Source organism: Falco rusticolus, chromosome 12 (assembly GCF_015220075.1).
Source record: "Falco rusticolus isolate bFalRus1 chromosome 12, bFalRus1.pri, whole genome shotgun sequence".
Lineage (NCBI taxonomy): Eukaryota > Metazoa > Chordata > Aves > Falconiformes > Falconidae > Falco > Falco rusticolus.
In genome coordinates this window covers 24,062,709-24,084,747 of record NC_051198.1, presented here as the reverse complement: position 1 = coordinate 24,084,747, position 22,039 = coordinate 24,062,709, and the positions used below count along the sequence as shown (strand labels likewise).

The following is a 22,039-nucleotide window of genomic DNA, read 5'->3' as shown; positions in this document are numbered from 1 at the left end:
GAACCTAAACTGTATAATACTCAATTTTTTACCAACCCAGAACCAAAGCTTTTTCTTGAGAGTGATGTTCATAAGAGTAGTGGAAGAATTAGTATTACAGAACTAAACCAGATTAGGAAGGAATGTGAATTAGATTTGGTAACAGATGGTGCCGTGGAAATTAAAGGTGCTTTGCGAATGGAAGCGACAGCAGCTTGCCTCTTTTCCTCTCCTGTCTCTCTCTTTCATGCGCTTGATAGACGGGTATAAATCACAACAATCCCGTCTTGACAGCCAATTTCGAGAATTTGATCTGGTTAAAGACATGGCTTTCCTACTCCACTCACTGAAACCGGCTGCTGTTTTATTTTTATACAGCACCTTGTCATATTTAGGAAAGTGGAATCACCTGCCTCCCTTTAATGAAATTTTCTTTAATTACAGTTTTAGCTCTTTAGTGTTAATTACTTTTCCATTCAGCCTGAGTTCTCAGGCTGTCTCATAGGAATGTATTTCTCTCCCCCACCCCACCTCCCTGCACTATTCACGCATATGCTTTCGTTTTTCTAAAGATGCTTTTCGTTGTTGGAAGTTGTTGTCAGATCCATTATAATTAGATCCTAATTATCAAAATCATCATTATTGTGTAGGAAGAGGAAGCATTGTAAACAACTGTTAAAGTTATAGGATCTTGTTTGACAGAGGAGAAACCTTTTGGGATATACATGAATAATAAACAAGCAAACAAAAAGTCCTACTAAAACCTCTGTCAGGGAAGCATATAAAGGTCTGGGTAGCAAATGCTCTCCTTGGAAGGAAGATCCACCCAGGTTATGTTTCCCTACCTATTCCTCCAGTCTAATCCCACATTTTTTGGAAAAGATCAGAGTAGAATGCCCCTGCTTCAGTTTGCTTATGCAAATATTCATCTTTGCACCTCTCATTCAGGTATCCAGATACAAGAATCACTTTTCTGATGCGTGTCAGGATTGACTTAAAGTTGCCTTAATACAATTACATTTTTGTGTTTAAGGCAGCAAGTATAAATGACGAGAGTGCTGTGATGCATGGAGATGTGGAGATGCTTCTGCTGTACACTAAAAGTCCTCAGAGTGAAAGAGAAAAATAATAGACTAGAACTAAAAAAACCCAAAAACCTCTCGAAGTAAGAGAAGATCCTTTGAGCTGGCAACTAACAGTTGGTAGAAATAAAGCTTCCTACTGGCAGTCAAATCAAATGTAGTAACAACTCAACGACTCCCTGCTGCTAGCTGACAGCATGGTGTAACACACTGGGACAAACATTCACTTAAACACTGATTGCAGGAAAACGTCATTTTCCAACTCACAAAAGTAGCTTTTTAGTTGCTTGTGCGTGCGCACGTGTATGTGTAGGGGGGATTTAAAATCAGTGGCGTGCGGCTGGGAGGAGGATGGGACATACTTGGGAGCCAGCTGAGTGAGGGGGTGGGAGAAGGATCATTTGCTTTGTAAGTTTTAGTCCTGAGTCTTTTAAGACGCTCACTCTCGGATACTGTTTCTGGTATGTTCTTTCTAATCGCTTCTCCGATTTAACAGAGCTTGGCTGACAAATTATAATTCTTCGGTTATAAAGTTGCAGAAAATCAGTGAGGGAGCTGGGTGGGGAGACAGGTACATGGTGTGCACACACCTACACTCTGCCTTTCAGCGATGGAAGGAAATTGCTGCTAGAAATTGTGAAAAATCTGGTGATGCAAACTTTGACTCCTTCCTGAGACTGAAGGCATTTTTTTGTCTTCTTTTTCCTTTTGGAAAGTGATGACTGACAGCTACCTCTCTCTGATCTGTAGTACTGGCTTTCTGACTGGTGCAAGTAACTGCTTTTGATGCTGTAATCATTTCAAAATAATCCCTCTTTAGAAAGCCTGTTATGTTCTTGAATAAATCTTGACTTATTTTTGTAGTTTTATATTTTTCTCCCTTGAAGTAGCTCAATGTAGCATTTCATTTTCTTCTGCTCTTTCAGTTGATTTCTCTTAATAAAAAGGACCCTCACAATTAATAATTAGATGATTCCTTGACACCTCCCCGTGTCCTCTGGGGGCTAGAGATACCAGGTGGACTCCACCTGATACCACTAGAGTACAACCACAAGTGAAATGATGTTCCATCACAGAAAAACACCTAACTTCTTAATCAGAGTTTTTGCTTTCCTCCAACATATGACATGAATTAGTATTAGTCTGCCGTTTGAAAATAGAGTAACAAAATCTTACTCTTCCTGATCAATATGCTGATTTTCATATGAGGAGGCTTCACCATCATTCTAGTAGCCACATCACAGCCTTTTGGCTGAAACTGTTTGGGCATGGGAAATCTCTTAGTGGGAGTTTGTGCCGCCTTCCACTCTTCTCTTGCTGCAGAGCTTGTTCGAGGCATGTTGCATACTGTAGCAACAAAAAATACTTAACATTAGGCTAAAAGTTAGTAAACAAGAGAAGGTAAGTTTAAGGTATTCTAATGAGACGATTGCAACTTCAAACTGTAAAAATGTTAGAAACACAGGAGAAAAAGAGAAACCTAAAAATTAAGTAGGTGTATGAAGTATTTACTGAAGTTTTAAGTTGTATCAGAACCATAAAATATACACAAAATACAAAATCAATATATTCCTTCTTTCTATAACTTTCAGGCATTCCAGAACGATTTTTATTTAAAGTGACATCTACTTCTTGTGTTCTCTTCAGTATTTGCTCCCCCCCCGCCCCTTTTTTTTTTGTTCATCATGGCATACCAAAAAAGTATCTATTTCTACTTAAAATACATGAAATCTGTGGACATAGGCAGGTCTTTTCTGCTGGAAACTTCCTGTGGTGATGGCATAATACAGCTGATGGGATATTTGTTGCATGCACACGTGCAAAACTAAAAGCCAGGTTTGTGATTTTTAGATCAGCTTCATTTTTTGCCTTTCAGTTGTTTTTTGTTTGTTTGTTTGTTTTTGTAAGCATGTTGTGGTGACATACATTAGATGCATTGGACAACTGTGTCACTGAGGGCTGGCACCTCTTCAGATGTCTGGTGTCTTGGCTCAAAGGTGCAAAGTCTTTTGAGTATTCTTCCCTATTTACTTTTTGTTCCCAAAAGAGGACCCGATGTAAGGAGTAATTATTTTGCAGTTTGAAAAGATTTAAATGCTGTTGGCTGTAAGTGCTTCAGCTTTTAAATTCAGAAGAGTAATGTTATAGTCTGTCAAACCATAGGATCTGTATGCTACAGAGCTTGTGCATGTCTAAGGATACATTTAATTAAACCAGCATTAGTGCATCTATGCAGACTTATTAAAACACTTAGTTTGTCTCAATAATATTGATTAAATAGCAGTAGTTTGTTTAAGTGTATTTTTGCTATTGCTACATTACTTCCAAGTAATCAGGGTAATAGTCATCATCAGTGAAATATCACGTTAGTTATGAAGTAATGCTATGAGAATTGATTTAGACTTGGCAGGAGATGAAGGCTTTCTGTCATATAGTGCCAAAGCCCGATTTGGATTATTAGAATGAGAGTTTTAAACATAATTTCTGTTCATATAAACAGGGTGTGTTTTATAGGCTTATCGGTTATTCCATACTCTGAGTATCCATTATATCAAGGAACACCTCAGACAGTTAATTATGCAAAATATCATGTAAGTAATTACACTGTATTATTATGCATTTAACAGTTTTATTGATTTGCCAGTTGCTCACTTACAGTATTTAGAGCTATAAACAAGAGATGCTCATCGTCAGTTGAAATAGGTCCAAGGAAATGAGCTAAAGATAAATGACACTAGTATGCATTGTTGCATCACATGTAATCCTTAAATGCAGAAGCTGTCAACAGTGATAATTTGCAACACGTTGGGGTATCTCAGGATCATTTCCTTCTTGTTAACAAAGTTTATCAACCAGGAAGCACAGGGAATCAACTTGAAATAGAAAGGGAAGCAATAATGAATTCATTTATGTGTGGTGGTGGTGGTGGGTGGTTAAAATAATTCACCCTCATTTTGGAGGGTCTGCAGTAGCTGCAAGTCAGCCACGGTAAAATTTTGCTTTTTTGAAGGCAGCAAGGAAAACAGATGAAGTGCAGCCTAACAGATTAAGTGCAAATGTGAAGGGCCTCAGATAATGTTTTTTTTTGTTACACTAAAAACGACCACACAGTAGTGTAGGCTTCCACTGTCTTGTACGTAGGAAGTGCTTTAGCAGAGCTGGGTAGATCGCACACAGGGCAGCAATAACTGTTCGGGAAGCTGGATCCTCTGTCAGCAATCGTCAGCTAACTCAGGCCACTGCTGGTAACAACATGATGGCTTCAAGCCTTGCTTCTTCTGTTCTGGCTGCTGGTGGCTATGACAGCTGCTCTAGAAGAAGTCATTGGCTTGCTTTGCTTTCCCTTATCAAGGTGAAATGGTGAAAGTGTCAAGAAAACAGAAAAGAAAGAAGAAATTACAAAAAAACAACGAAACATTCAAAATTTATTTAAGTTCCCCACATCCAAGAAAAAAACCCAAACAAACCCAAGCCTCCCCACCGCAGCCATTCTGTTTTGCACAGGGTATTCTTTACATGATTGTGCACGTGTGTTCACTAATAAAGACCTAATGCTTAATAACAGTTTTGTTTGTGTGTGCATGGGACAAGATTCAGAATACTTTGCAATTAATGTTCTCATCCACTAGGTTAACCAAGCAGGCCTTACGATATTTCTTATTAAAAGCAGAAATCCTTTCTTTTCCTTCCCCCAACTAAGCCAGTGCACCTTAATGCAATGATGATATGTTAGACCCAGCAGTTGTCAAAGCATCGTATTACTGTGATGCCATAATGACACCCTGTCTCTGTAAAGCAGTCATGTTTTCTCAAATCACACGTTGCACCATTGATTTCTGACATGACACTTCATTCAGTCACTTTCCTTTTCTTCGGCATCTCCATTCTCTGACAATAGCAGCTGGTGCCCATTTTCCTACTAAGTGATTCACATTTTGCCACTTTACTTGAGTGCAATTAGCTGAAGCAGAAAAAAATGCTCCATGTAAAGCAGCTCCCCTGAAATTGTTACTCAGCTCTTTAACAGGACCTGGTGAAAGTGTTGAGGTGTTGTCGTGGGCGTGGGTGGGAGAAGCAACATTTTCATTTCTTTCCACAGAAACAGTTTTTCTCCCTCTTACATTCAGAGAAGCAGAGTGTGGGAAATCACTGGAACATGCTGCACTGTTTTCCGTCTACTGCTTTAGCTGTGGACCTGTGAAATGATACCAGAAGTAAGCATGGTATTTGAGAAGAAATGTGGCCTTTATGGTCAAAGCAAGGAGCTGGCTTCCATTCCTGGCTCAGCTATAGACTTAGTGTGTCACCTAGACCATGACTGACTTTGACACGTTGGTTTTCGTAGTTAAAATATGAGGACAACAAGTTACGACCTTTTTGGTTGACATCCATGTGAGTTAGAGGAATGTATCGGAGGAAAATCAGATGGATTGCACTGTTAGCGTAAAAAATACCTAGGTGTGCATAATAACACTTGCCTTGCTGATGCTCCTACGTAGTAGCTGTCATTAAAAAATGTCAACTGCTAACAGCCTATTCTGACATTTATGGAAATAGTGTAATTCTCTCTTCGGGAAAAGAAAAACTTCATGTGCAAATAAAAGTGTTAGTCTATAATAAAGATGCTTACTCTAATTATTATGACTAATTATTACTGTCACTGAAACCACCAGTGCAACTATGAAATAGCGAATGATGCTGTAAGCAGAGCTTTTCCTACTTGAAAAGTGAACATGAGGTGTGTTCGTGGATTTTGAAGTAGTGGTGTGTTGTTTTGACCTCCTTTAGGTATTGGTAATAAAGGAAACGAGGGAAAAGTCACCTTCTGAGCCAGTTGGATGTATGGATGGAATATGAAGAGTTCCCAGTGGCTCAAATGGCAAGGCTTTCTTTTTTAAGGCGATATACTGTAATCAGATGCAGTTAATTTTTGTACTCCACTTGTATATTGATACTGATCTAGCCAGTGTCAGCACTGTCAATATCATTAGTAATGTGGCAGGCAGATGGAAATATAAATGTGATTGCATTAATAAATTCTTAATATATTCAACTTTTACAAGCACATAGCATTACAATTTATTCATTATTGTTTAAGACCATTTTAAAGCAGGAGTTGCATATTGAAGTGCTCTGTCGTTACACTTTCCTGCCAGCAGTGACTGACTTCAGGTCTTATTTAAATGAGGAAGTTACAAAGTAAATTTAGTAGAGATGTGAGGAGTCATGCTATATGTTGCATGTTATTTGAGGCTTGCAGCACCCTATGTAGTTTCTCTTGTATGTGGGCATGGAAATGCTTCTAGAGCTAGCGAGTTACTTTCCCTAAAGTTACTGAAAGGGAAGTTTACCTGAGAGCGACCCGTTGTTAGAAAACTTACGTGAGAGCAGCCCACCACAAATAGAGATGCCATTTATTTGACTTAAAATCTAGTAAAAAAACCCACAACAAACCACCAAAAACCCCACAACCCCACCAACGCTTTAAAATAAATACTGTACGTTTTTATATGACACATGTTATTTCTATTCATAAACCTTAACTAAATTTAGATTTTTATTAATCCAATGTGACCTAAAATTTTTGCATTAACAGCACAATGTGGAATTGGGCTTATTCTCTTTGAATGCAGATAAAGCCATCATCTTGAAAATAGCTCTTTCTGACAAAAAGGTGTTCTTTTGAAATAAAGTCTTATTCACTACATTCCTCTTAGAGTTAATGTGAATTTTAGTGCCTCTAATTTTAGATTGAAGTGAGGTCTAGAATAAAACCCACTGGCTGACAATTGAATTTATAGATAGTTGTGAATATTTCAGGCTTGAATAATAGAGCTGTAGAATTTCAGACACAGAGAGGAAGAGAGAATTAAGCTCCAACTGTAGTTTTAGACTATAATGCAGTGGTGTCTAGGAATTCTTCAGTGTAACGAGCTAAGTAGTAATTAGGAGGGAACTGAGGGAGGGATTTTACAGAGATCTAGCTTAGGCATTATTCCAAATGTTCAGCATGATAATTTGATGGTGGTCACACCTGCCATCCGTATAAGATGGCTCTTGAATTACTTTCGTTCAGATGCGGTACAGTAAAGAAAGGAGTGAAAGCAGTAGGTGTCTGTTGCCCACCCACAGCTGGTACCCAGCCTTGTCGCTGGTTTGCCTTTGGGGGATTGAGAAAGTTTTTGTTCTCTGAGTCAGGCACTGTTGTTTTTGCTTTTCCTTGGTATGGTTAATGTTTTAACTGCATTTCTGCTTTGCCAGCGGGGACCAATCCGGTCTGTACTGTTTAAGCTGTAGCTGAAAGCAGCTCTGTCTTGGTTAGTACCTGAGTCTGCTACTTCAGAAGCATCAGCAGACTGGCTTTAGCCTAAGCAACGCTGGTGATCAGATTTTAATGCTCGTGGAACTGTGATTATGTTTTGGTTCTGACTGCTTGGAGTGGGAGATAGCCACTTCTGCACTGACTAAAACTACATGCATTTGGACGACTAATTAATTGCAAATGTTTTTTCTGGGAAGGGGTGACATTCGAGCTCATTATGGCGCAAATTAGAGAAGAAAAAAAATAAGCTGTGGGAGTCTTAGACGAGAACATGCCATCAAGCTGGTTATGACAGACTGTAGGCAGTGACTCCTGTTGCTGTGCTTTGAGATTTTATCTACGGAGTCTTAGCAGAAGGAAGGTGAAAAGAAGCCCAAGTACCTGTTTAGTCAATAAAAGGACCTTAGTGTTAGTATATAGAAAATTAACATAAAGAATAAGTTGGTAGAATGTGTAAGTTAATTTGATACTTTTAATCATAGCTGTATAAAATTCAGTGTCAAAGAAAGAGGAGAGAGACAGAGCGACACCATGTTTTAGTACCCTAATAACTTCTAACTCTAGTCTAAGATCGTAATGTATGTGAGAGCGGTCCAGTAATTATAAGGTAATAAGTGGAGTGGTGGTGTAAGTGCTCTAAATTAAAAGGAATTCGCAGAGCTGCTGTAAGTCAGTGCCGACCCGCTTTCTTTCAAACGTTGACTTGAGAAAAGTGCTTAGCCCAGAGTGCAAGTAGAGAGACAAGAGAGAGCTATCTATTAATTACAGCACTCATTAACAGTGACGGCTACAAGGCAGCAGATGCAGAAGAAAAGGCACACACTACTGCAGGCTGGCAAGGGGATTTCCCCCCCTCCAGTTCTTGAGGAAAGGACAACACAAGCAGGTGGTCCATGTAATAAGATATTTTCACGGCTTTAACCTTCCCATTTCCTTGGCTTATTTGCTGACACCAGATATCTTGCTCCTTCCACCTCCCCAAAGAAGTACTGATTTTAAGTGTGGAGGGTAACGTTTCTGCACATCAATCTAGCTGATTTCCAAAATTCACGTATTGTTTGTTTGCAGTAGAATTTTACAGTAAAAATCACAACAATTGAGAGGTCTTAAATAAGATCCATGAGCACTGATTTTAGGGTAAATATCATCCTAAGAAGTTATTTTTATTGAAGGGGGTCAGGTTCTGATCTCGGTTACTCTCACTAGAAAGGAAGGCAACTGTCTGGCTTTATGTCTGTTTTCCATTGGTGAATTTGATTCCAGATCTTGAGATGGAAATTGATTTTATTTATTTAGGTTTTTTTTAACATGAAAAGATGAAGAAGCGAAGACAAGAAAGATTTAAAAAATTACTTCAGAAATTTGAGTCAGTCATATTGTCTGGAGTCATGGGTTTGCTTTGAAAGCCTGAATCTATAGTTTCAGGGGGGTGGCCTTTTGGGATAGTTGCTTTTTGGCTGATAACGTTTCTAGAGAAACGCTCGTAACTGTCATCTGTGCTTTGGCAGCTTCTGAGAGTACTGTCAGGAAAATGCTGGGTAGGCCATTTGCTACTGTGGTCTCATAATCACAGCTGTAGAAAATGAAGATAGTATCTGATTTGGAGCTTTCTAATTATTATTTTTTCCCTTGTTCTCCCTAAAATACATATTAAAATCATAAAAAAAACTTGGGAATGGAATAGACAAAGAAGACTCATTTTTTCCCTGATAGAAAATACTGATTTGTCAGATCAGATGTTACGTGGTTTTATTTCAGATGCTTAATTCTCAAAACATAAGCACTGAGAAGTAAGACAGAATCTCACGTTCTGAAAGACAGAACTTCTATCTAAGATTTCCTCTAATAAATAAGTATTTTTAAATCCAAGAATGGAACGCATGAAATGTCAGATCCTATAGAGCTGCAGATGTATGGGATAGTGGCGTAGTTATTACTGGTTAGTCTGAGGATGATGGCTAGAAAGTAATTGCAGACAGAGCTGATGAATCAATTCACTTAGATTTTTGTGAAAACGGAGTCCAGACTTAATTATTTGTTAGGGTTCCCAGCTGATGTGCTACTCTGTTACTAAATAGCTGTATCTATAATAAAGCAATATTAATAAAGGGAAAAAAAAGACTGTGGGAGACTTGCTCTTCAGTTCTGGGATCAGATCAATAGTGGATGGATACATGTTTCTGCCAAGTGCCTTGACAAATATTAATTACAGAGCAGAACATTTATGTGATCAAACTTGGAAATATTTGTTCCTGATGGCGACAGAATTTACAGAAAGGAAGTACTAGTGAAAAAGGAAGGCATTTGATAGCCAAGTCATCTAAGAAGATTTTTAAAGTTTTTTGACTGGCTAGATGACAAGTTCAGAATTTAGAATTGATGTGAAGTTGACACATAGCCTAGAGGGCAGGTGGAGGGGACAACAGACGGATTTGGTCTCTTTAAAGTTTTTGTTTACTGCCTGTCTGGAGCTTTGACAAAGCTCTGTCATGCCCTTATGCTGATTACCTTCATGTAGAACAAGAGGTATTGACTAATGAATGAATGATGTGCAGTCCCTAACCCTTCCAGAGCAGCCTTAAAGAGCACTGCCTTTAATACACAGATTCTTCTTTCTCTCTCTCCACTACAGGCTTCTCTGCAGAATGTCAAGCAAAGATCGACACATTGATTCTAGCTGTTCGTCGTACATCAAGACGGAACCGTCGAGCCCTGCCTCTCTGACGGACAGCATCAACCACCACAGCCCCGGTGGCTCCTCAGACGCCAGCGGGAGCTACAGTTCCACCATGAATGGACATCAGAACGGGCTGGACTCACCTCCCCTCTACCCTTCGGCCACAGGGCTTGGGGGCAATGGGCCGGTCAGGAAACGGTATGATGACTGCTCCAGTACCATCGCTGAAGATTCACAGACCAAGTGTGAATATATGCTGAACTCGATGCCCAAAAGACTGTGTTTGGTGTGCGGTGACATTGCATCGGGGTACCACTATGGAGTGGCTTCCTGTGAGGCCTGCAAGGCTTTCTTCAAGAGGACAATTCAAGGTTGGTTGTTCTTTGAATTTCTTTTATTCCTTTTCCTCAAAGTGAAATAGTATGGTCCTTGACTGTACCTTTTCATTTGTCGCTGTGTTTGGTCCTACACACATTACTCATGGAAAAACCCCTTTGGGCTTCTTTGAGGAGATCTGTCTGTTCTGTTAAGCCCACTGCTACATTTATTTTGATTATGAAAAACAGAAAAATACTAGAGCCATCCGGTGCACGTTCAGATTTGTCTACAGTGTATGAGTTTCTCATGGGTTCCCTTAAATGATTGTTGTGAAGAAAACTATTTTCTGAAGGCTGTCGTGGATGCCTCTTGAACACACTTTGTGGCTGGCACACAGGGATTGTGCTTGGGTTTTTGCTCCTAGTTACACCACTGCCATACTTAAATTGTGGCAGAAATCCAGTTTATTTTTGCTAAAGCACCAGTGCATTTAAAATTGGAACAAAATGCAATGATGACGTGCTTTGTGCATATCAGTGTATTAATAACTGGTCTTTCACCCATACAATACACAGTGGCCCTAATTGTTCCTGAACACAGGTTCAACAAATATCTCTGTAAGACCACATTGTAAGGACAGTAAGTTGGCAGCTTTTGGTCTCTGCCCAGTACTTTGTACTAATCTACTCTTGATACCTGTTACAAATATGCCACATATTTTGGCATAAATTAGAATGAATGGAGTAATTTGCATGACCACTTGTTCTAGCTTCAGAACCAGTGGAGACAAAATAACCTTCTACTTTGATTTAGATATCATCCTTTCACATAAAATTGAAGGTGCTTTATTTAAAGAACACGAGGCCAAGCTTGGCCTGTACAGGAATATAGTGTCACATTAAATTAAATTCAAACTTCAGAGACTAAAATTGGGTTGCTAAGTCCAAATTTAAGCTCCTCAATAAACCTGCTTGATTTTCATAGATGTTGAGCACCTGAAATTGTCAGGAAAGACCAGGCAATCTGATGGTATACTTTTCTTTTTAAAAATGAGTGATGATAAGGAATATAAAGTTAGTTTCAGGTTGTAATTTCATGTAACCCCAAATTTGAAACATTTCTTCAAGATCTCTGAAATGTCATTCTTCCATATTTAATGTAAACTTAATAAGAAAAATAATGAATGTTTTAATTTCTCCATTGCTGAGGCAATGGCCGTTTTATTCTGCTCTTACGCATGCTATTACTGGGGGATGATGTGGTCCTTCTCCCTGCAGGAAGTTCCCATTTTATTATGGCCATGTAGCCACTAAAAAGAAACATTGTACTTCGTTTGTTCTAATGGAGCTGACTGATACAATGTTTCCAACCAGTAAACAAACATTCCTGTGGAGGTTCCTAGTGGCCTGGGTTCCTATGTAAAATGAGCTCATATGCAGAAACAGTATGTACATTTCAAGTCTTTGTTTTGGAAAAAGTAAAAAAAAAAAAAAAAAAGAGGTAGGTGATTTCACTTCACTTTCAAGAACATTTTCAGAAAAGCTCAAAAAGGTTTTCCACTGAAGCAGCTTGTATTTTGTGATTGCTAAGGTTCAAGCACCAACTTCAGCTGGCAAGTCTCTTTTTATAAATAGTATTTACTTGCTATGTAATAGCTGTCCTACAGAACTGAAATGATGCAAGAGTATTTTAGTTGTATTTTGAGCATTGAAAAATGCCACAGAAACAACTGATTCAAGTGTTGACTCCTGGCAGTAATAGGTAGACTGCAATTTTACACCACACCACTGACAGCAAGTTTCTGGGCATGGAAGCACAAGACAGGGACGTCATTCTCCAGATTAGCAACCTGGGCTTGGCTACACAGCTCAAGTTAGAACTGGCAGCTGTGCAAAATGTCTCAGTATGGTTAGAGCGCTAGCTGCATTAGCAGGTGACAGTGCAGTGAAGAGGTGAAGACAAAAAAAAAAAAAAAAAAAGAAAAAGAAAAAAAAAAAGGAAAAAAAAGCCAGTAAGGCAAACCCAACCATCCAATGGAAAAGCGACAATGAAGAAACTAAGAATAGCAAGTATGTTACCATCATAATGTCATGGTAGCATCTTCAGTGATGGTGCTGACTGAACTGACACACCTACTAGGAGTTTTCAGATACCATCCAGAATAATGGAAACAATGTACTTTGGTGAATCGAACCATGGATTGTGGTAGGTGACAAGAAATATATAAGAAAAAGGTACTGCTCATGTTCTGAATGGGCAAATTCTGCCTTTAGGCTTGCATGAAGGATAATTCCTTGGAGGATTTTTTGCTCTAAATGATTGAATTTGGTCCCAGTGTTTCCTAGAGGTCATTCTTCCCTGTACCATTTCACTTCCTGGTTCATATCACATCGTTTCTCTGCTTGCTTTTAAAATAAGTTGATTACTACATAACTGCAAACATGAAACCCCCAAGAAATTTATAAATACAGAGTAGTAAACCAGACTGTTTATAAAGAGTCAAATACTGTAACTGTGCATATGTAAGGATAATATATCTTGGCTCAAAGAACTGCTTATTTTAAACGCTAGTAATTTAATTGTGATGGGTACTTAATTTATAGATTCAGTGAAAAAGAACATTTGACTTTCAAAACTTTTTGTGTTTGTCATTCATCAGTTAATAAATTAGCTCAGACTTGTAAAACCGAAGTGCTACTCTTGTTGAAATCATGGGCAAAACTGCCCTGACTTCAGTAAGAGCAAGGCTGAGCTGATAAAGTTAGATTATGAAGCACATCTTGTGTTCGTGTCAGGCCTGGTGTCCTTTCGGCTAAGTCAATGGGAGTCTTTCCATTCTTGCCATTTCAAAGGAGTCTTTTGAAATCTCAGTAGGTGAAAGCCAGAGGCAGCTGTTCAGAAAGCCAGCACGGTATCTGTACACCAGCATCTTGTATAAGACAGGAGTGAATATCACAGGATACCTAGTAGCCACTTCCGTGAGGCAGGTGTTGCTCTAATGTATACACCTGTTTTTAAGAGTAATGGAGATCATCAATCCCTTTCAGATGACAGCAATGTAGTCTAAAACAGTCCGTTCCTGGCTGACTGATTCTTCTCTTCTTCCTGCCTCTTGCAATCCCTGCTAATTTTCTTAAAAGTAAAGAAATGAAATGGACCCTGTCTTGAATTACAAGGAGGAGTGATTTTGCTTTTTTGAATATATAGTTTTAACATAGCACATAAATACATTTGGGAGTGTGGCAACATACGCATAGATTATGATAAAAATCAACAATATTAAAAAAAATAGAAACAAGAAATTACTTCTAAAAAACTGAAACCCACCAAAAAAACCCTGTTCAATATATAAAATCAGCATAATCTTAGGTCACAATAGAATCTAATGATATTCTGCCCCTTTTGTGACATATAAGGGATGGGAGAACTGGATGTTCTCTCTGCTCAGCCTAGGACTCATTCAGCTGCAGCTCTTAGTTTGCTTCTGGGATAGTTTACGTGGTGGCTGATTGTGAATGTCTCACAGAAACACACACAGCCAAATCTTCCCAAAATTGGCTTAACATCAGGGATAGTAGAAAATAGCAATGTCTAAAAATAGTTACAGGTCCATTGATTTTAGGGTCTCTCCACAGTTTTTGCTGTGCACTGTATTATTTTGAAAACTCTGAGCTTTCATTAAAAGAAAAAGGAGAAAAAATAGACTTTGCAGTTGTCAGCTGCATGCAAAGTCTCATGTTCAGCACAGAGACCTCGTACTTACCAGGTATTTTGTAGTGAATATTTAGTGTAAATACTTTTCTCATAATTTTTATTTGCTCAGTTATCGTAAAGACTAGTGAGTACACATTTTTCATTAATAACATGTAATTACTCAGTGCCTGTAACTTAAATGTTTCTGCAAGGGGATTGAAGTTATATTCTTGCTTTCAGTAGAAGGATGATAGGACTTACAGATTCAAAGATAGTTTACTATTTTGTTTTATTTTAGCCTTCATCTCTGTAAAATAATGGCCTGCATCTAGACAACTTCCTCCCTCCAAATCTTGAGGACTGTTGTCCTTGCACTCCTTAGAGTAGCATGAAAAGGCAGTGTGAAATGTGTAGGTATTGATATGTTGCCTTCCTGGTAAGGCTTGTTGCAAATGTGTTACCTTACTTATTATTTCCTTGGACAGTGTTTGAATTTTCCCCACAAAAGCTAAAACATTTTGCATTTAATATTCCTTGTAGTTCCTAGGCTTTGGGTTTTTTGTTTATATGTTTAGTTTTTAAGGAAAAACTGTTGGATGAGCAGTATTGAGGCAATCTTCTGTTTATACACAGGGTGAGTAAAGCAATTGGTAGTAAGGAGCCCTGCAATCATACTTTCGCTCTCATTTAAGAGCTTTATCCCTGAGATTTGTTGCTTATCCATGTCTCCTAACACAACAAGAAATATTCCATCTTGGGAATTCTGTTGTCTTTTTGGTCATTATGTGAACTAGACCAAGTCTGCTATCTCATTTTATGCTGATCATCTAAGAGCCTTCAGCTCTACAGTTCTGCAGTAATGTAGTTCCTATGGTCTTCAAAGCCTGCCTAAATTAGGAGATAGATGGCAGTGCTTTGTACTTTGTTCGCCTTTTTTGGTTACCCAGAGTTGTTTTTAATCCCTTTAGTGTTCAGGTTCTTCAGCCCTCTCTAGAGTGGTTACCCATTACTGAGCTAATTTGACCTGTAAATGTACAAATGCTTTACAGTAAATAAGTAAATAAATAAATAAATAAATAAAAAAAATCAGGACGTTTAAATTAGGCAAGTTAGAACTATCTATGTAAATTCAGAAAGGTGACATTTAAAATGGGCAACATAAAGTTTGATTTGAAGTTGCACATGACAGAAGTGGCTTCCAAAGGTTAATTTGCATCTCTCAAAGCTGACTCCTATAATACGGTACATCATTTTTGTGGAGGAAGTGAAAGCAAATTAAGTAAGATTTTATGGCTTTTCAGCATCCTTACTGGTAGCTAAGATTATCGTTTTTATGGAAAGATAGTGTGGAGGCTTGCGTCTTGGTGCAGTAGTCTGTGGACCTTGGCTCTGGCGCAAAGATGGCAGCCCTCCAGTGAGCCTAACACTAAATGTCACCTGAATCCATCATTACCTGATTAAATCATTCACCTTCCTTATATAAGTGAAAGTCTGTGCATCAGCATTCCTTTCAAAGAATATTTTAAGCAAGCAATGATAGATATCTTCCCTTTTCCCCGATTTCTCTGTACCTTTGGGCCAATTAAACTAGTGACTGAGTATTTTTTCATTCCTTCCAACACGTCTTTTATTCTGTCATAATGTCATTGTGTAACTATGGCAGCCAAACAAGATGAGGCAATAAAATATAAATACACTGAAATCTGAGAACCAGAGAGAAGTTTAAAGGTATACAGGTGGTTCTATCCTTTTTACTACCACTGCTTTCCTTACAGCCTTGTTAATTATATGCTGCATTTAGATTATTAGAGAATAAGAATGAGCATCCCGATTTGTGCATAGCTATTTCGAACTCATCAGAATCACTCAGAAAGAGATGTGGTTTACAGGTAGTACTGGAACAGTGCGTATGTAGCAATGCCATTATAATTGGGTCTGGGTCTCTATTTCCTATAAACTGAAAGCTTCCAGCCCACTTACGAAGCTCTGTGTAGTTTGAAACTAGAGACACATGAAGTCTCAGCTAGCCAGTGATTTATTTTAATCTTTCTATAACTTTTTAAATGATTTTTTTTTTCTCTGCTGTGAAAGTAATTTGGTTTGTGGCTTTACAGACTGAAATGTTCTGTGTACCCATAAACAAACAATGACAATTTTCCGTGCTATCTTGGTAGGATGTATCAAACCAGACCCAGATAAATACCAGTAAGGATAAAATGTAGATGGTTTGGTCTTTCTGACTTGGATAGCTCTTTGGTGACTGCCAGGCAGCAGGGGTTCAGTTCTATTTGTGTCTTCAAAGCACTGATTCTCTGTTACGATGACCTAAATGCCCTTCATTTCTGTTGAAGACAAAGAAGTTGACTCCAGTGGGAATCAAAGGTAGCTGGGCCCTAACAGGTGTCATTCAACACCCCCTAATATCAGCCTTATACTGAAAATTATAGTGGTTTTTATGATGCTGGAAACCCATCTACCTAAAGTTAGAGGCTGGTGCAAAAATGTCGTGCAGTCAGAGCAACCAGCATCACCTTTACATTTTTGTTTCAATTCTGCATTCATGTTGTTTTCTAGGAGTAAAAGAAAAAGAAATTAGGAAATGCATTTTAGAAGTTATAAGCATATTACAATTCAGTAACATAGTAAACCGGCTTCTTTTAGGTGACTCAACATAGTGGTTTCCTTTAAAATCCACTTTTAAGCTGGCTGTTTCCCTCTGTCAAACACCATCTTACACTGTAGAGTAATTTAAAAACCAGCCGTTTCTCATTAGTTTCTTATTGTGACAGAAAAGGCAACACAAGCAACAGACACGTAAGCATAATCCTTCATATGGAGTCCTGTAATCTTAAAAAAATATTTGAGGCATTTAAGAAGCACATTTTAAAACATTCTGTAACTCTGTGTGCGCAATATTGTTTCTGAAGTCATCTGGGTGAAAAATTGTGAATACAGTCAACTTCAGGCTTAATCAGCTCCAGATGACAAGTAGCAGAATTCATAGGTCTATAATTCATAGAGCTATCTACAGTATCAGGTGAATCCATCTAAGGATTTGTCAGCCCAAACTGGATTCAGCTAGGTTCAAGTCCAACCTCATTCCAACCTGACCCCATTTCTGAAACCTTATTGATAAGAGTACTTTTACTTGTGAAAATATTTACTCAAATTCAGTTGAGTTCTGACTGCAAAGTAGGGAGCAGAGTCTGCAGGAACTGAAATTTTTAACCTCAGAGAAAATATTTTTACTTTTCTCAGTTTAGCTTTGCTAAGTTCTATAAACATCAAATACAAGCCCATCTGGGACTTTTTCTTTATTCTTCTTTTCCTAAGTTAGCCTGTTGTTGCTTTTTATTTCCGATAGCACCTATTTCTCCTCGGTTTCTCAGGAGCTGCTTGTTTCTGTTCTGGTTGGATTACATATCAAGGTGTGACCTGATGTACTGTAATTCGCTCTCTGTGTTGGCTTAGATTCCTCTGTCTCTTTCTAAGACTTGCGTTTTATTAATTCCCAGACGATCTATGGCTGTAATCCTGGCTACTTTTCATTTTCCAGAGTTTTCATGCGTGCCAGTCCACAGAGAAGCAGGTGTATTCCTTTGGGTCTGTCACCCAGGAAGACAGAGCATGAAGGTGGTGCCTGGGGTCAACCTTACTGCAGAAAGGCTTAAATCCAGTGATGCAGAGGCCTCTATTAAGAATAATGAGAACACTTGATTTTTAAATACAAGCTTTTGAAAAAAAGGTATTAGGTTACAGAAGCTGAAAGAGAAAGTTTGGGAGAAAAATGGGGCATTATTGAATATAAATAAAGAGATACTGAAATACAGTTCCATGAGCTGATAGTAGCATAAAATTACTACATTGAAGGAATAATTAATTCCTCTCTATTTTTTTGCCTTTTTTACCTTCCCCCCACTTCTGGATCTACATTCTCACACAGTAGAAGTTTCAACACTGGTGTCTTCAGCATTCCTTCTGCTTCTGTGAGTGGTTCATGGCTGCTCTTCCCAAGCACATTTTCACCCTGTGTCTCAGTCCTCCTCATGTCTTTTACTTCTCCAAAGATGTCCTGAGCATATTCCAGTAGCTCATAGCAATCCTTTTACATCTTAGTGTCAGAATATCTAACGTCACAGTGGGAAAAGGGAAATAAAGCTTCTGCGGACAATTGCTATTTGCAGCTTCTATTCTTGTATTTCTGGAAGAGAGATCCCTATTTCAGCCTGTCCCACAGGCTGGAGCCACTTTCTAGAGCCAGCTTCGCCCCCTTGATATCTGTGAGGTTCTAAACTTGTAACTGTTGATGACAGCACCTTCGTTTGGGATCAGATGTCAAGGCGTAAGGTCCAGTCATCTCAGTGGCCTCTTCTTTGTCATTGTTTTCACTGCTCTTCTGTTACCTTGAGTGTTACTGTCAATTCTGTGCGAGAAATGGCCAAAATGGTCTCAAGCATCTTGGCTGAGTCCAGTTGATTGTCTAGCTTGTAAAGCCATCGAGTAAGTCCCTGTACCATTACAATTGTACAGTGACTCCATATCTCATACAGGTAACCTTCAAACCTCATCTGTGAGATGGAAAAATTAATATCTTGGCCCGTTTAACCTGGAGCTGTAAAGATCTGACAGTCTGAAGCATCTAAAACCCCAGAGCCGGTTGCGCAGTGTAAGTTTTAGCAGTTCACCTGCTCTCTCATGATCAAAGGGCATCATATTTTTAGTGAGTCAGTTGCACTTGATAGGCACCATGTGTTCGTAGTATTTTCTCATTTTTTTGACCGAGATCATAAAATTTAACAAATTAGTAGAAAAAAGGAATGTTTTTAAATGAACATTCCTCAGTGCGTGAGGAGAAAAAAGGGACTCAGGCTGGCATAAATCCTGTTGTATTATTATAACACCTGGCAGTGTGTTTGGGGAGTGAAGATTTGACATATATTTTTATTTTCAAACGTCATACTAGTTTACATTACTCAGCCCTTTAACTGCCAAACTGTAAAAGTCCATTACACTGCTGAAAGGAATATACAAATTATTCCCTGGCACTTCAGGCAGGAGTTTTACATATACGCTGTTACTCTATCAGCCAGCTAGCTGCACAATTCTATTAAGGAGTAAGTGAGAAAATTATATTGCCTGCAAACTAATTGTACAAAAGACTCTGAAATAAGTAATCAGAGCCCAGTCCTTTCTGTAAACCAGCCAGGAGATATTATGAATTGCTCGATCGCTCTTGTCAGTCCAGTTTAAAGACTCAGAGCTGCCATGCTGATTTTGTTCACTGTGTAACACAGCCACCTCTCCAGCTGTTGACAGGACTGGGCAAACTCAACTTACATACTCTTACTAGCTGCTCACTTTCAGCCACTAGCATCATGTAGTAGACAACTAAAGGTCGGGCCTCCTGAATCTTCCTCGTTGAAATCAAATGTGGATCTGAGCATCCTGAATGGATGTAGTGCACCTATGAAATTGTACAGATTCCCAAACACTTCTTAAAATAATTTCTTTATTTATTTTTTTAGTGTATAGAAATAAATAAGAAATTGTGAGAACTCTAGAAATAAATAAGAAATTGTGAGCACTCTAGAAATAAATAAGAAATTGTGAGAACTCTTATGACCTGCAGTATACAGTAGATGTAGATCTTTAGTAAAAATATATCCACTAATACTTTTGAGTGCTAGGTAAAATGCATTTTGAGTGTCCATTGCAAAATTCATGAGGTTGTGGTGGTTTTTTTATTTTATTTTTTGGTTGGTTTTTTTGTTTTTGTTTTTTTTTAAGGAAAGCTCGCTGTCAGAAATGAAGTCTATCCATAAGAATATTTGATAAAGTACTGCATTCATGTATGGAGTGGTGACAAAATACTAGTTTTCTTGAACCCTTACTGCAGTCTAGCCATATTCTAGAAAGCTGAAACATTTTAGGGGAACCATCTATGGCCATTGGTAAGGTGTGGCTCTTTGCTGCAACAATAAATCCAGTTGCTGTAATTCTGCTGAGTTCATTGGAGGAACTCTTGCTGCCATCTTCCAAGTTTATTTACTAACATCAAAAATTAAGATTTAATATCAGTTGTAGAGTATAATTCATTAAAGTACTCTAAATAGATAGGAGAAGATTCCCCTTCTAAGATAAAGAACTGGAAACTAAGTGACTAGAATAACAGCTCATTCTAGAGCTTTTCAGGTGGCAAGAATTTGCAGGAAAAATGTTAGGTTGTCGGTGCATAATGTGTTGCAGGCCACAGACCCTGGCCATGTTTCACAGGATTTTGCACAAACTTGAAAGGTCAGGGTATGGATTAGAAGTCTCTATTTAGGGAAATAAGCAATCTTGCTTATATTTTTCTGATTTTGAATACTAGCTTTGGCGTTGGCATCTGAACTGTTGTCATCTGTGCACAAGGGCTCTGGCTGCAGTGGGAGTGCTTCACTTGCCTTGGACCAGAGCTTTGCTGCTTGAAGTTCTGTGTTGTAATCTCAATCTTGATTTTGATCAAGATCATTTCTGACCTTGCGTAAAGATGTCTTTGTTCTGCAAAGTATTTTTGATTCCCTGTTTCTTTTCTTTTCTTCTTTTTTTTTTTTTTTTTAATAGGGTTGGCAATATATTTATGACTACAATATGATGAAGTTAATGAAATACAGTTTGTGGAAAGCTTTGAAGGTCTCCCTGTGTAGTGGTTGTACCTCACTAAAAATGCCTTGTTAGAGTGTGAGAGGATAATATGAATCTTTTTTTAAAGCTTGCCTTTACCACCCTTTCCTATGTATCCTTACAGAAGCGTTATCTCCTAACTCGGCTAATGTGTATTGGAAAGAAGTTTTGCAGGAGCTGTTGCGCTGAATTTCCTGCCTGCTGTATCCTTCAGTTTCTTAAATAGCTTTTTTCTCAGGAGCTAAGAAAGGGGAAGAGGACTAAACTGAAGTTTTGAGTTTTGTTAACAAGAGCCAGTAGCGTTCAGACACAGCAAAATCTGTTTTACCCACCGGCATTGCTAAGTCAGTGATGCAGCAGTGTTCAGGAGGAAGAAAGCCTGCACAGGCCTGAAAAGGGCATGCAGAGTATGCTGGTTATATTGTTAGTATATACATTGTACCATGCAGACCTCCTTTATCATAAATACTTAACCAATTTTCAATAGGTATAAGTGGTTTAAGTATAATTTCCTGTTGAATTAGCAGTTGCTGAGCATTTGGTCTTTGTGCAATCCTGCAATCCACTAATGTGATATTTAATGAGGACACATCAGTCTGGAGAAAGGTAGTCAATATAAATCAGTGTTTACAAAGTGTGATTAACTCTGAAATATTTCATCAATGCTGTGGTCCCAGGCAGACTCTATGCTAATTATTAGAACCTGCGCATGTTTCAGGGGACTTTGATGGACCCTGAGTGCAGCAAACATGGAGCAGCAAAATTGCAATTATGCTCGGACTGCCTCTGATGACAATTTATGCATTTGGTGTGATGACCTCTTGCTTCCCAAGAGGGCAATAAACAGAATGCATTTTCATTAAGATACTAATGCACTTAATCACAGGGGGAAAGGGTTAGAAAATAAAGAAATACCTTTAAAGCAAGATGTGACAGGCTGATGGGGAAGATACTTTATTTAAAAGTCAGTTTCCTGGTGAAACTTCTGACTGCTGCAAAGTCTGTCATACTGAATGTAGTCATGGGCAATAGGATGCATGGCTGGGCAGCTGAATAAGCTGAGCTAAGCTGTTTTATGGAAAATGCAGTGGTACTAGGGCAAAAGAGAACAGATGTTCTCCCATTTGGACTTGAATACCCAAAGATGTGATTTTTAAGAAGTGTAAAGGAAGTTACTCATATGTATTTTACCCATTCAGTTTCAGGCTTTTTTTTAGGCTCCCCCCCCCCCCCATGTTTTTTAGGGTAAGTAATATGAACTAAGCAGTAACAAAAAAAATGGAGGTACTGCTTTGCCCAGGAGGG

General features: G+C 38.5%; 1 protein-coding gene across 17 annotated transcripts in view; it reads left to right on the top strand.

Moving 5' to 3' along the window:
* The window catches only part of ESRRG (estrogen related receptor gamma), a 406,419-nt gene that overhangs the window by 267,705 nt on the left and 116,675 nt on the right, over window positions 1-22,039 (top strand). For 16 of the 17 annotated variants that reach the window (XM_037406050.1, XM_037406043.1, XM_037406044.1 and 13 more), the window contains one exon: window positions 10,016-10,431. In XM_037406050.1, coding sequence (XP_037261947.1) covers window positions 10,016-10,431 — 416 coding nt within the window. Of the gene's footprint in view, window positions 1-555; window positions 561-1,257; window positions 1,262-10,015; window positions 10,432-22,039 lie in introns of those variants that run through there. The other variant, XM_037406057.1, reaches the window with a different exon arrangement.